We start from the raw sequence: 13093 nt of genomic DNA, 5'->3' as shown, positions 1-13093 counted from the left end.
TCAAAGTGGCTTACTCACATGACTGGCAATGCAGTTCTCCACATGTGGGCCTCTCCACAGAGCTACGTGGGTGACCTCATAACCTGGTGGACGGCTTCCTCTAGTGGTAACAAACCAGAGAGAGCTGGTGGAAGCTAGCCCTTTTATGGCCTAGCCTTAGAAATCTTGTATCATCACTTCTGCCACAGTCTGTTCCTTAGAAGCCATGTTCAAGGGGAAGGAAACTAGGCTGCACCTTCTGAAGAGAAGTGTGTCTAGAATTTCCAGGTATAATTTAAAACCTCCCCAGTCGACATCCATTGACATACAAGGAACACAGCTAGTATACAGGAATTTGTGTTCCTTTCAGCCGTGAGTTTGTGCCACTGAGTCCAGACTGAGGGTGTGCTACTGCTTTATAGAGAGGGACACAATCTAGCATTGGTAGATTTTCACTGTGAGAATGTGCTGTGTCAGTTTATCTTACAATTCAGATATATTGCCTCTCTCCTACCACCATCCATTCTTTCAAGTCATTGGCCATCACGCCACCTCTGAGAACCTCAACCATTCACATTTTTGGCATCTGGCAAATATGGGAACAGTATAGGATAATTGTTAGGACCAGGCAATGTTGCCTACCGGCCGGGCAGAAACCCCAATCACACTACTTACTGGCTTGTGTGATGTGGGTAAGCAAGTCTTTTAACCCCTGTGCCTCTGTTTTCCTAGATATAAAATAGTGCTAATGATATAACACTTGCTCTTAGGGTTGCTTTGAGGAACAAATAAGCTAACATGGGTAAAGCTCTTAGAACAGAGTCTATCGGGCACAGAATAAGCACCGTAAGTATTAGTGATTAGTGCTTTTATGTTATATTGCCTCTTTTTTTTTTTTAAGATTTTATTTATTCATGAGAGACAGAGAGAGATAGAGAGAGAGGCAGAGATACAGTCAGAGGGAGAAGCAGGCTCCATGCAGGGAGCCCTATGTGGGACTTGATCTGGGACTCACGCCCTGAGCTGAAGGCAGATGCTTTACCGCTAAGCCACCCAGGCGTCCCATATTGCTTCATTTTAAAGTGGGGCAAACAACTTCTCTTTCCTTCCCCTTCCCCTTCTCTTCCCCCTTCCCCTTCCCTTCCTTTGTAGGAGTTCCTGTTTTGCATGAGAAAGGCAAAAATGTGAGGATTCTTGAGTTGCTCTGGTTTGTTTGTTTTTTTAAAGATTTTATTTATTTATTCATGAGGGACACAGAGAGAGAGAGAGAGAGAGAGAGAGAGAGAGAGAGAGAGGCAAGGACATAGGCAGAGGGATAAGCAGCCTCCAGGCAGGGAGCCCGATGTGAGACTCAATCCCAGGTCTCCAGGACCACACCCTGGGCTGAAGGTGGTGCTAAACCACTGAGCCATCTGGGCTGCCCATGGCTCTTGTTTTAAACTCAGTATGGGGTGCCTGGCTGGCCTAGTCCATAGAGCCTGCGACTCTTGATCTCAGCGTCGTGAGTTCGAGTCCCATGTTGATGGTAGAGTTTATTTAAAAAAGTAAATTAAAAACTTGTTACATTCAAGAGTTTCTGATGTGCCTTTGCTTTTGTGCTCAAGTTTTGATTCATGTTTTATCTAGTTGTAGAGAATAAGAACCACAGTATGGGAGGTGACCCCGTAAAGCAAGAAGAATCCCAGAAAAGTCTAATTGACAGCTGGATGCAGAGATCAAACACTCAAGGTACCAGAACCCCTGCTCCTTGTGCAGGAGGCCGGCACAGCTCCGGTAGTCCTCTGCAGAGCTACAATAGAAATGCCTCTGAAAACCAGCACCCCAGGCAGTCCTTCAGAGGGTCCAGGGGAACAGTAGTCTGTGACTTAAGCAGAAGACTGTAAAATAGAAGGGGCCAAAGCAGGTATGTCCCAGAGCCCTCAGCACCCACAGGGAGCTTAAGGGTAGCTTAGATGACAGTTAGCATCCAAGAAACCCTCACTTTTCCCTCAAGCCTTAGAAAAGGCCTCCCTTGTTAGAACCTTCTAGAATCACCTTGTCTTCTACAGGTTCCATTCTCATAAACCTTCTCCTGAAGCAGCCTTTGATCCCAGGGTCATCTTTAGGTCTGTGCCACCTCCTGAGCAGTTGTTCTGAGGCTCCTACTGGTACCCTGCTACAGCCACTGGGGTTTGGCAGGTAAGCCTCAGACTCCTCAAAAGCTCACTTAGGAAGAAGTTCCTAGGAAGCAAGTCCCTTTCTGGTCTGGGCCAGCCTGGGAGGTCTGTGTGCTTGGGGGGAAACTAGAGAATTTGGCAGGCAGGTTGTTTGGGGCCCTTAACCTTGTCTCCATCTCATACTTACGTGTTTTCTTTTGTATTTGCTGCTAGTACCTTGACTGGGATTTCAAGCCTGAGAACCACAGGTTCTCGCGATGGGTCATTTCCCCTCTTGGCCCTGAAAGAAGCACAGAACCTGGCACTCACTGGATTGAATCTGATTGCCAGGGATGAAAGCTCGTGTGATGGAGACCCAGCAGAGGGAGGCAGAAGGGCCTTCCCACTCTGCCAGCTTCCTGGAGCTGTGCATCTCCTCCCCCTGGTACAGTTCTTTATCGGCTTACACTGCCAGGCTCTGCAAGATTTGGCAGCAGCCAAGAGAAATGGAGCACCTGGGGACTCACCAACACATTCCTCCTGCGTGAGCTCTGGGGGAGAGGCCAGCCTCGAGGACTCACCTTGCAACACGGAAGGCTTCTCTGTGGCTTCACTCAGTGTTCTTCAGCACCTGGTGTGCCACAGCGGAGCAGTTGTCCACCTATTACTGTCAGATGCAGGGGTGGATTCTGCTGCTAGGGAAGGAAACCAGAGCCAGGTTCAAGGACAAGATCATGAGGATGTGTCCTCAGCCCCAAGGGGGTTTGCCAATGACCAAGGCCAGCATCCACTACTGAAGATGCTTCTTCACCTGTTGACTTTCTCTTCTTCAGCAACAGGTCACCTTCAAGCCAGTGTCCTGAGCCAATGTCTTAAGATTTTGGTGAAATTAGCTGAAAACGCTTCCTTTGATTTCCTGCCCAGGTATAACACAGCTTGGGAGTCATGATTCTTCGTGGGTCTTACCTGACCTCTTGAGGTCTGTCCTGTGGCCCTTATACTTTGCCCACATCTTGACTTATCTATACTGCTCAGTGCTAAACCTTGGTTTTACACTCTAAGACTTCGTTCAGGGAGTTTTGGAGTGATGGAGTGGGGACAGGTGTTAGGAGAACCAAGGAAGTGATTTATTTGGCTTAATTCTGCCTCTGTACAGCAAGTAAGCAAAAGACATGTGATGAAAGAAGGGTTTTAGCCACTATGGAAACATGTCCTGTCTGCAGGACAAAGGCTGAACCAAGAGTCCTGAACCTGAGCCATGAATGAAGACTGTGTATCACACCACATTTAAGTTTGGTGAAGTTCCCCAAGGAAGCAGAGGGTGTGGGGTAGGTCTGCAGCCCATAAGCTGACTTTGCTGGGAATCTTCCCATCATCATTGTGCCCTACTCTGACATGAGCCATAGGTTACCTGCTCCTCTTAAGGTTTGTTAGAAGTGGTTGTATAATGAACCTCGCTTGTGAACACTATTGTCATAAATTCCTAACTTGGGATTCCAGAGCCTTAAGACTGGGAGGAACTGTAAACACCATCTAGCCCATCCCCTCATTCAGTAATCCTGTCTCCCTGTCAGCATGCCACCAAGAGGCCAGTTCCTATTTGGAATAACTCTACTGGCTGCACTTACCTTAAGCTTTTAGTCTCTGAGCTTAGCACACTTGTTGCCTAAAAACATTTCTGGATCCTGGTTTCCATTTGAGGATATTCTAGTTGGTCCAGTCCATCCTAAAGGTAGTCCTCAGAGCTGGACACAGTACCTTAGTGTAGTGTAGGCAGCTCCATAGGTTCAGAACCATCACCTATGTTTCTGGCACAGACCTAGCTCATAGTGGCTGGTTGCTTGTTTCATTGGTGTTGAATGAATCCCAAGAACCACTTTTTACCACTCATCTTAGTAGATACACCATCATTCCATTCCTGTTGAGCTTGTTCATGAGGACATGGAAAAACAGCTATTTAGTGGATGCTTACTAGGCCAGACAGAGACCTTCTGTTCACTAGCTCATGTGACAGCCTCTAAGCCCTTATCCTCACACCCAGCATGGAGCCTGGCTCACTATAAGCACTCAGTATTTGTTATATGAATATGAATAGAGAGCATGCTGGGTGAATTTCAAGCCAGGCTCCTAAACTTGCCCCTAATCATTGTCTGACACCACCTCCCACTTGGTGCTTCTCTTCAGAATCCCTACATCCTTGCAGGCTGAACCCCACTACCACACAGCTTCCTGTTCACCTTGGAATGAAAGCTAAGGACATGTGCCACCAAGGCTCCAAAGCAATGTGCAGTGAGACACAAGTAGCCAGGCAGACCGTAGTCTCATAAAGGGCACCTCTGCCCACCCAGGCTTCAGGACAAATTATCCCCTTAGACCCATGTTTTCATACCACATCTGGTGTAGACATAGGTCCAGGGTCATCCCTAGGTACTAGGATGGCAGTGGCTTTTGAGCAGAGAGGTCTTATCCCCAGCTTCAGACAGAACAGTAGGACTACATTGTGTGTTTGGGGGTTCTGGAAAAAAATTTTTAAAAAAGGTTCTGATGCTATCAAAAAATAATTTGGAAACCACTGTGTCATACATAAAGATGGATTTTTCTTGCAGATAGTTTCAGGGACTTTACACTTGGACTAGAGACCACTTCTAACTTCATGGTGAAATTGAGTAACCACCAGGTTAAACCCCAGTGTCCCACAAAGTTCACACTCCCTGCAACTGAAATCATGCAGCTTATCCACTGTATGGGATTTGCTCTAAAATGATTTCACTCCAAATAATAAGAAGTTGTTTCATAATGGCATACTGAGGAATATTCTCAACCCTCGATGGTGTGTACTGAGGTGCTGCAGATGCTTGCAGGGGGACATGTAGAATTGCCCCTCTCCCCACCCATGGGGTTGTGTGGGTTAAGCAAATAGCAGTAGTTGTCTTGGGACTTAGTTCCTTTGTTTTCTGTGCCTGTGAAACCTGGGGGAGAGTGTGCCCAGAACTCCTCACCCATGCACTCTCCAAGTAGGTACCTGCTCATACTTGGTGACAGAGGAACTGATGTTTTCGAAAATGCTCTGCTCAGCAAGTGGTCTCATAAAATCCCACCCTAGCCAAGTCTGCATTTGTCACTTCTGGAGCCTGACCAGTTCTCAGATAGTGGGATCGTAACATTCTCTCACACCCAAGTTAAGATCTGCCTCCTTGTTTGGGAGCAGAGGTGGAAAGCACCCACAAGCAATGTGGAAGCAAGGCACCCCAGGTCCAGGGAGGCATCCCCTGTTTACAGGTGGCACTGTGCCTGGTAAGGGCCTGTCCTAAGCCACAGCAATACTGCAATGGAGGCCAGTACCCACTCATTCACAGGAAGCGGATGTACTAGCAAGTAGGTGGTAGTGGTCGGCCAGCATTTGAACCCAGGCCTGAACCACAGCTCCTTGTACTACCTGCTCAAAACTTCCTGTTGCCTCCAGTGAAAAGTGGGTGAGTTGTGGGATTGGGTTATCAGTGTCCTGTCCCTCTGGGCCCCTGTGCTATAGGTTCCAGTGTGTGTTCCGGGTGCTGCCACAGTGCCTCAGCCCCGAGAGCCCCCTGCCCAGTGTGCTGCTGACTGTTGAGCTCCTCTCCCTCCTGGTGGACCACGAGAAGCTGGCCCCTCAACTCTGCTCCCACTCAGGTAAAGCAGGGCAGGGGTGGGCGGCTGGGCTGCTCCTGCAGGTTGGAAGCAAGGGTGGTGGCAGGGGCAGGTCAGAGGCCTCTTCAGGGCTTCTGTAGTTTGTGCCCTGGGCTCCGGGTAAGAAGGGAGACCCTGAGTGAGAGGTGGGGCATCCTTTTCAGAAGGCTGTCTCCTCCTGCTGCTGTACATGTACATCACATCAAGGCCTGACAAAGTGGCCTCCGAGACACAGTGGCTTCAACTAGAACAAGAGGTAAATTCCTGAGCCCCCTCTGCGAACTGCTCACCATCCCACTCCACCTAAGGGCCACTGTTCCTACTCCTTCTGGGGAGAACGGGGCTTAATTCATTTTGGTAACAAAGCAAACTCAGTTTGAGGGCTCCACACTGCACAGAAGCCATAAAGGTGGACCCAAGAATGTCCTGAAATTTGACAGATTTGACTGATAATGGGTCCTACCCTGGCTTTGGGGCCCAGAGGCAGGTGGGTCACTGGCGAGACACATGTATTAGCCCATAGTCTAGCCTAGGAAGGCCCCACAACACCATTTCTTGGATCCTGCTGTACAGACAGGCAGTTGCTAAGGCAACTGGAGCACTTGTAGGAGAAGCCTTAGAAAGCCCTCACTGTGATCAGGGTCTCATTCTGCCACAGATGGAACAGTCTGTTCTTGTTCTAGGCCGTGTGGCTCCTGGCTAAGCTTGGCGTGCAGAGCCCCTCCTCCTCAGTCACTGGCTCTAACTGCCAGTGCAACGTGGAGGTGAGTGCCCCAGAGGCCAACAGCGTGGCAGCTCTGTTGGGGGGTGAGGTGACCCTATGCAAGGACCCTCTGCTCCTTCTAACCCTCTGCCATCATTCAGAACCCTCCTCACCTGGAGTGGCCAGGAAGGGTGCTGTCCAGCTGAGCAGGTAGTGAAGGTGCAGGAGCCCTGAGACGCGGCCTCGGCCTTCACTCTTCCCTAGGTGGTCAGAGCACTCACGGTGATGCTGCACAGACAGTGGCTGACAGTGCGGAGGGCAGGGGTGTCCCCAAGGACAGACTGCCAGAGGCGGACAGTGCGGTGTCTGCGGGACACAGTGTTGCTGCTGCACGGCCTGTCCCAGAAGGACAAGCTCTTCACTGTGCACTGCGTGGAGGTCCTGCATCAGTATGACCAGGTGATGCCAGGGGTCAGCATGCTGATTCGAGGGCTCCCTGATGTGGCCGACTGTGAAGGTGAGCCGGCAGGAGGAACGCCCACCCCCTGCCCAACCCACATGCGGGGTTTCTCTGAAGTTCATGGACAGGTCAGACTTCTTGGCCGTAAGTCAGCAGTCTTCCCTCCAAGCAGCCTTTGCTGGCACGGGGGTCATATTGGCTTTACTGCTCAGACTCCTCTCTGAGCATATCAGGCTGTCTTTTGCTTGTATCTGTTGAGTTGGCCTGGCAGAGCCACGGTTTTTCCAGAAACATCCCTGTCTGAATTGCCTTTTTATCACTGCTTGCAGTAGCTGAGGGATCAAGGCCTGGGCGTGGAAGGGACTGGTTAGTTCCCTTGGGTGTGGGGGAAGAGCGGTCGGTGGGTCTTCCCCCCCACCTGTGCCTACCTCCAGGCCTTCACCGTAAACCCCTCTTCTCTTTGCTCAGAGGCAGCCCTGGATGACCTCTGTGCTGCTGAAACCGATACCGATGACCCCGAGATGGACTGTAGCTGAGGCCAGTGAGCATTGAGCCACATGGTGGCACCAGAACCACTACTTCCCTCACCACATCAACTGATTAAAAACAGTGAAGCGCTGTTTGAGAACACACTAGCCTTGTGATGTTTCCTGAGTCTGATCTGTGGCGCTGAGTGGGAGGGATGGAGCAGGAGCCAGACCCAGGGAAGGCTGGGATCCTTCTTCCTGTCCCTGGCTGGAATTGAGACCCTGTCCCCATGGTAATGAATCTGCCCAGAGTTAGGAACCCTGCCCTGCCCTGCCTGTGGAATTATCATGAGTCATAGCTTTGGGGCTGAGGCCATGGGAAGAAACCATTGTGTGATGAGGGAGGAGGGAGGAGGCAGCCGTCAGCCCAGGCCTACACCAGGGAGACCTGAGCAAGTGGGGCCAAGGGGTGGGTGCAAGGTGGCCACAGCAGGGGTGCCTGGCAGGCTAGGGTCCTGGTGCTAGCCTTCCCCAAGGGCTGGGCACCATTGCCCTTATCCTGCCAGCTACCTCCCATGGTATGAGGGCTCTGATGCATTGTGCTAGCCAGCGGGGCCCACAGCCCCACAGTGGTAGGTCTGAGGCCTTTGCAGAGTCACGAGGAGGTAATGCTGGGGAGGGACAGACCTGGCCTGCTGACAGCAGGGCGGGCCTCACTTAGGACAGCCTATAGGCGGCTCACACTCTGTTTCACTTCCCGCCACTGCTGCCAGCAAGAACCAGCCAGACTGCACCCTGAATCACTGCTGCCTGACTGCTACTTGGTAAGTGAGGACCCCCCATGGGGATGGGGCAGGGTGGGAAGGCCCCACCCCCCACCCAGGCCCAGACTAGGTGGGTGCTAGGCTAGGAGCCAAGCCTCCCCCAGATAGCTGAGTATGCTCCCCCCTAAGGAAGCCACCCCACCCTCTCTGGCTTCCTGCCTTGTAAATGGGTCCTGGAGCTCACCCACAGTGCCTGCATTTGCAGAGAAGGCGAGATGTGCTCCTTCCGGCCCTGCCCCACCCCCCACCCACTTTAGCTCTTTCCACTGGAGCACTCATACATCCACTTCCCACCCCATGCTCCTCCCTAGGCTCAGCGGCAGGCACCAACCATGGGCTCGCAGGCCCCAGCCCAGGGTCCCGTGCAGACCCTCATCTTCTTGGACCTGGAGGCCACTGGCCTGCCTTCCTCTCAGCCCAAGGTCACGGAGCTGTGCTTGCTGGCTGTCCACAGATGTGCCCTGGAGAGCTCCCCCACCCCTCAGGGGCAACGTCCCACAGTGCCCCCACCACCTCGGGTGGTAGACAAGCTCTCTCTGTGCGTGGCTCCAGGGAAGGCCTGCAGCCCAGAAGCCAGTAAGATCACAGGCCTGAGCACAGCTGTACTGGCAGCACATGGGCGTCAACGCTTCGATGCCGACCTGGCCAACCTGCTCCAAGCCTTCCTACGGCGCCAGCCACAGCCCTGGTGCCTTGTGGCACACAACGGTGACCGATACGACTTCCCCTTGCTCCAGGCAGAGCTGGCTGTCCTAGGCCTTGCCAGCATTCTGGATGGTGCCTTCTGTGTGGATAGCATTGCTGCCTTGAAGGCCCTGGAGCAAGCTGCCAGCCCCTCGGAGCATGGCCCAAGGAAAAGCTACAGCCTTGGTAGCATCTACACACGCTTGTATGGGCAGGCCCCACCAGACTCCCACATGGCTGAGGGTGACGTCCTAGCCCTGCTCAGCATCTGTCAGTGGAGGCCACAGGCCCTGCTACAGTGGGTTGATGCTAATGCCAGGCCTTTCAGCACTGTCAAGCCCATGTATGGGGTCACAGCCTCTGCTGGAACCAACCCAACACCATCTGCCACCACAGCCACTATACCCCTGGCTAGAGCCAGGGACACTAGTGTTAACATTGGCAGGGGCAGGAAGCCCAAGACCCTTCCTCCCGTGGAGGGCCCTGAAGCCTCACCCAGGGAGGGATTGCTGGCCCCACTGGGCCTGCTGGCCTTCCTCACCTTGGCAATAGCCACACTGTATGGGCTCTCCCTGGCCACACCTGGGCAATAGTTCAAGAAGGAAAGTCTAACTAATAAAGACCCCCTACACACACACACAGCATTGAGTGGCCACTCACCTTTACCCTCCTTGGCAGCCTTAGAGCCTTCTGCACCTCTGCCCACACTCAGGGGCCTGGGAGGGGGCCATAGAGAATGGCAGTCTTTGTCCTTCACCCTCCCCAGCAGGATGGTCAGATGTCTGAGCCCAGGAAAGATGGGAAAACATGGAAATCCAAGAGTCAGATGAGGATGATACCTGGCCTAATTAATGCCCAGTCTCAGAAGCCAAGGCTCTGAAGAAAGGAGGCAGTGGCCCCAAATGTTTGCATTTATTATAAACAAAGGTGCAGACCCTAGACTCTCAGAAACACGTCAACAGGTACAAAGCTAAGACAGAGCTGGTGAGATATTAATAGAGGGACAGGGAACACCGAGGTACTCATGCCTGGGCCAGAGCAGTCACCTAGGGCCCCTTTCACCTTTGGTCCAGACAGCCCCTTGGCCCAGCTTGTCCTGGGGTATAGGACAGGACTCTGGGCTGGGGTACAGGAGCTGGCTATTCTGTGAAGCTGGTGTTAGGAGAAGCAGGGACTATCAGAGGTCAGACGGTCCTTCTCCACTGTGGGCCAATTTCCCTCCAGGACCCAGGGGTTTCAGCTTCACAAAAACTATCACATACATTTTGAACAGGAAAACAGGCAAAATGGTTGGCTAGAAGGAAAACAAAAACACTGCAGGGAGGACACCTGAGTATGCAAGTGGACAGAGGCTACCCCGCAGACCGTGATGCAGGTCATGGGCAGCCAGAACTGTGGGTGACCGTGGCCCTCCAGGTGGTGCCAGGAACAGTGCAGGCAGACAGCGTTTGGGTGAGTTGGTTTCAGGAGGCTGCCTGCCCTCTGCTGGGCATGGCACAGGCTCTGGGGACTATGGGATGTCGCCGAAAAGATTAAAACCCAACCTAGCCATGTCCCCAAGCCTCACCCCCGTGCCATGATGGCTCTGGTTCTTTGAAGAGTACCCCACCCTGGGGACAGGCCATGGTCTTGAGCAGTGGCTAGCCTCCACGAAAACTGGAACACGTGTGCGTGTTGCCCACAAAAGGCCATACTACCCTAGCATAAGGAGCCCCACCTGCTTGATCTCCCTGGGGTGATATGAAAAAGAACTCCCACCCCAGTCTTTAAATTTTGAGATTTCAAACGAGCACAATTTCAAGTGAGGAAGAGAACAAAGCAGGGTTCCAGCAACTCCAGCAAGGATGTCTCCCAACCATGCTGGCATAAGAAGTCTCGTGTACAGACAGGACAAACACCAGGCACGGGGAGAAAAGACTGTACCCACAAACACATACCCATTCTCTCTCTCTCTCTCTCTCTCTCTCACACACACACACATGCACATGCACACGCACACAATCAAGTGGCAGCCAGAGGCACAGAGACATGCTCAGGGGGCTGCCTTCGGGGGGTCCATGTAGGCCGGGTTGTAAGGAGGCTGGCTGGCAGGGTAGGGCATGGCGGCACCTCCTGAAAACAGAGAGGACACTGGTTATGAACATGGAGGGCTGCAATGTGAGGGGACAGTGGTAGTAGACCTGGGGGGTCAGGCAGGGTCAGAGTTGGCAGTGGTACTTACCGGCCAATGTTTCGTGGTAAGCCGGGGGGCCCATTGGCTGGGCAGGGTAGGGTGGTGGGTACTGTGTCGGGTAGGGTGCTGCCGGCATCCCTGGCTGCGGGGGCATGGGGTGGTAGCCCTGGTACGTCGGTCCAGGGTAGCCGGGTGGCACACTTGGAGGCTGAGGGTAAGGGGTGTGTACCACGGTGGTGGCCGTGGTGGTGGTTACCACCGCTGCAAAGAGAATCCCAGTCAAGACCGCCCCTCACTCCCACTCAGCCAAGCCAGGGTCCCCTTGCACCTGGGGTCACAGTGGGGCAGGAAGGGGGTGGGCATACTTACGACGTGGTGGCCGGCGGCACATCTTGTAGAGACAGCAGCAGGAACACGTGAAGCAGATGATGAGGGTGACCACAGCGAGCACAAAGATGGTCAGGCCAATGGCTACAGTTGTCCCAAACCTGCCAAAGAGCCAGTCATGACCTCTTGCTCCTGCCCAGGACGAACACCCCACCATCCGCAGGGGCACCCCTCCTGCCAAAGGAGACTCTGGGCAGCACAGAGCAACTTCAAGGCTGTGCAGCTTGGACCTCTTTCAGACTGTGTCCTCATCGTATAATGGGGTTGTTCTGTGAGCCTGGCTAAAGCACCTCAGCCAGGGCCTGCCCCTCTTATCCCCCCGCTAGGAGCATGGCAGGGAGTTCTAGTGCCTCCCCACCAGACACACATCTTGTCCACTTCCACCCACTCAGCAGATGGTCCTCAGTCCCTAGGGGCAAGACAGACCAGCTCATGGCCTCTGGGAGCCCACAGTTCAGTGTACGAGACAGATGTTGAGGTAAAATGACTCTGGAAGCACAAGGGACAAATGTGGGGAGAAACTGCAGGAGAGCAGAGGCCAGTGTGGCCAGAACAGTGGGGAGAGGCTCACAGGGAACACAGCCTCAGCACTAGCCCCAGAGAGGGGCTGCTGACCCCTTGGCTCCCTGGCAGTGACCGTGAGCCTGCTGGGTGCCAAGCACTGTGCCAGGGGTTCACGTACATCCCTGGGCTCCCGCGCTCTGACTAGTATGGCCAGTGGGTCAACAAAGAGCCATGTGGATGATACAAGGATGCTGGAGCTGGTGCTCCTTCTGGAAGAGGAGGTCTGCCCATCTGATGCCCGCCCTCAGCAAGGACCACAGCAGAGTGGAGGGGCTTGGAGAAAGAACAGACCCTTGAGACGCCCGGGTGGCTCAGCAGTTGAGTGTCTGCCTTTGACTCAGGTCGTGATCCTGGAGTCCCGGGATCAAGTCTCACATTGGGCTCCCTGCATGGAGCCTACTTCTCCCTCTGCCTGTGTCTCTGCCAATCTCTCTGTCTCTCGTGAATAAATAAAATCTTAAAAAAAAAAAGAGAGAGAACAGACCCTGGCCAGGAAGTTCACCAAAACTGACTTTCAAGGGCAGACAGAGTCCCTTGCTCTCCTCCTCTGTTACCAGAGACCCAGCTCTATTCTAAGAAAAGGCAGATGCTTGGTGACTGCACCTAGTACATAAAAACATGCAAGGAGGGGCACCTGGCTGGCTCAGTTGGTAGAACGTGCTTGATCTCTGGGTCGTGAGTTCAAGCTCCACCCACACTGGGCATGGAGCCTCCTTAAAAAAAATAAAATAAAATACATTAAAAGACAAAACGTGGACAGAGCTTGGTGAGCTATAGGGCGTGTGCCTCTCCTGAGGGCCCCGAAAGGGCTGTGGCCCCGTCCACCCTGGGTGCAGGGGCTTCCCCCGCAGTCCAGGGGGCAGCACCACCTCCGCAGGGCCCCACACAGCCCGGGGAGGGGACCGGCTAAGAACAGACCTTTCACAGCAGGGACTCCAAAATACACAACCACATTCACAAAACAGAATGTGCGGCCCCTCACCTGGCCCTGACTCACAAGTTCCTCCTAAACCCTCTCCTGCCCCAAGGAATGGAGAGGAACACACACTCCCAC

General features: G+C 53.3%; 3 protein-coding genes and 1 long non-coding RNA gene across 11 annotated transcripts in view; 2 read left to right on the top strand and 2 right to left on the bottom strand.

Moving 5' to 3' along the window:
• The window catches only part of ATRIP (ATR interacting protein), a 15572-nt gene extending 8000 nt beyond the window's left edge, over positions 1-7572 (top strand). The window contains exons 6-13 of one of the 3 annotated variants that reach the window (XM_025988798.2): positions 1606-1707; positions 2028-2157; positions 2349-3038; positions 5644-5780; positions 5942-6033; positions 6461-6541; positions 6745-6997; positions 7409-7572. In XM_025988798.2, coding sequence (XP_025844583.2) covers positions 1606-1707; positions 2028-2157; positions 2349-3038; positions 5644-5780; positions 5942-6033; positions 6461-6541; positions 6745-6997; positions 7409-7476 — 1553 coding nt within the window. In that variant the 3' untranslated portion in view covers positions 7477-7572. The remainder of the gene's footprint in view (positions 1-1605; positions 1708-2027; positions 2158-2348; positions 3039-5643; positions 5781-5941; positions 6034-6460; positions 6542-6744; positions 6998-7408) is intronic. The other 2 variants (XM_072720999.1, XR_003233465.2) reach the window with 2 other exon arrangements.
• Positions 1188-2789, bottom strand: LOC140593939 (uncharacterized). Its single transcript, XR_011994405.1, has 2 exons — positions 2696-2789; positions 1188-2415 (listed from the first exon to the last, which is right to left on the bottom strand). It is a non-coding gene; the product is annotated as an uncharacterized lncRNA (long non-coding RNA).
• On the top strand, positions 7564-12509 carry TREX1 (three prime repair exonuclease 1). Of its 2 annotated transcripts, XM_072721003.1 has the most exons (3): positions 7564-7700; positions 8181-8231; positions 8543-12509. In XM_072721003.1, the coding sequence occupies exons 1-3, from the start codon at positions 7698-7700 to the stop codon at positions 9506-9508; spliced, it is 1020 nt and encodes a 339-aa protein (XP_072577104.1). In that variant the 5' UTR covers positions 7564-7697; the 3' UTR covers positions 9509-12509. The 2 variants fall into 2 exon arrangements, with proteins under 2 accessions (XP_072577104.1, XP_025844597.2); XM_025988812.2 differs by having other exon boundaries at positions 7610-8231.
• Positions 9813-13093, bottom strand: part of SHISA5 (shisa family member 5) — a 24736-nt gene continuing 21455 nt past the window's right edge. For all 5 annotated transcript variants that reach the window (XM_025988829.2, XM_025988823.2, XM_072721004.1 and 2 more), the window contains 3 exons: positions 11458-11576; positions 11137-11349; positions 9813-11027 (listed from right to left, as the gene is read on the bottom strand). In XM_025988829.2, coding sequence (XP_025844614.1) covers positions 10948-11027; positions 11137-11349; positions 11458-11576 — 412 coding nt within the window. In that variant the 3' untranslated portion in view covers positions 9813-10947. The remainder of the gene's footprint in view (positions 11028-11136; positions 11350-11457; positions 11577-13093) is intronic.

Source organism: Vulpes vulpes, chromosome 9, assembly GCF_048418805.1.
Source record: "Vulpes vulpes isolate BD-2025 chromosome 9, VulVul3, whole genome shotgun sequence".
Taxonomy (NCBI): Eukaryota; Metazoa; Chordata; class Mammalia; order Carnivora; family Canidae; genus Vulpes; species Vulpes vulpes.
The sequence above is the reverse complement of the archived record's forward strand: the minus strand, read 5'-3'. Positions and strand labels throughout refer to the sequence as shown.

Coding starts and splice junctions, on each gene's coding strand:
- TREX1 (XM_025988812.2), top strand. CDS start 8,076: ATGCTGGGGAGGGACAGACCTGGCCTGCTGACAGCAGGGCGGGCCTCA. Junction 8,232..8,542: donor TGCTGCCTGACTGCTACTTG/GTAAGTGAGGAC, acceptor GCTCCTCCCTAG/GCTCAGCGGCAGGCACCAAC.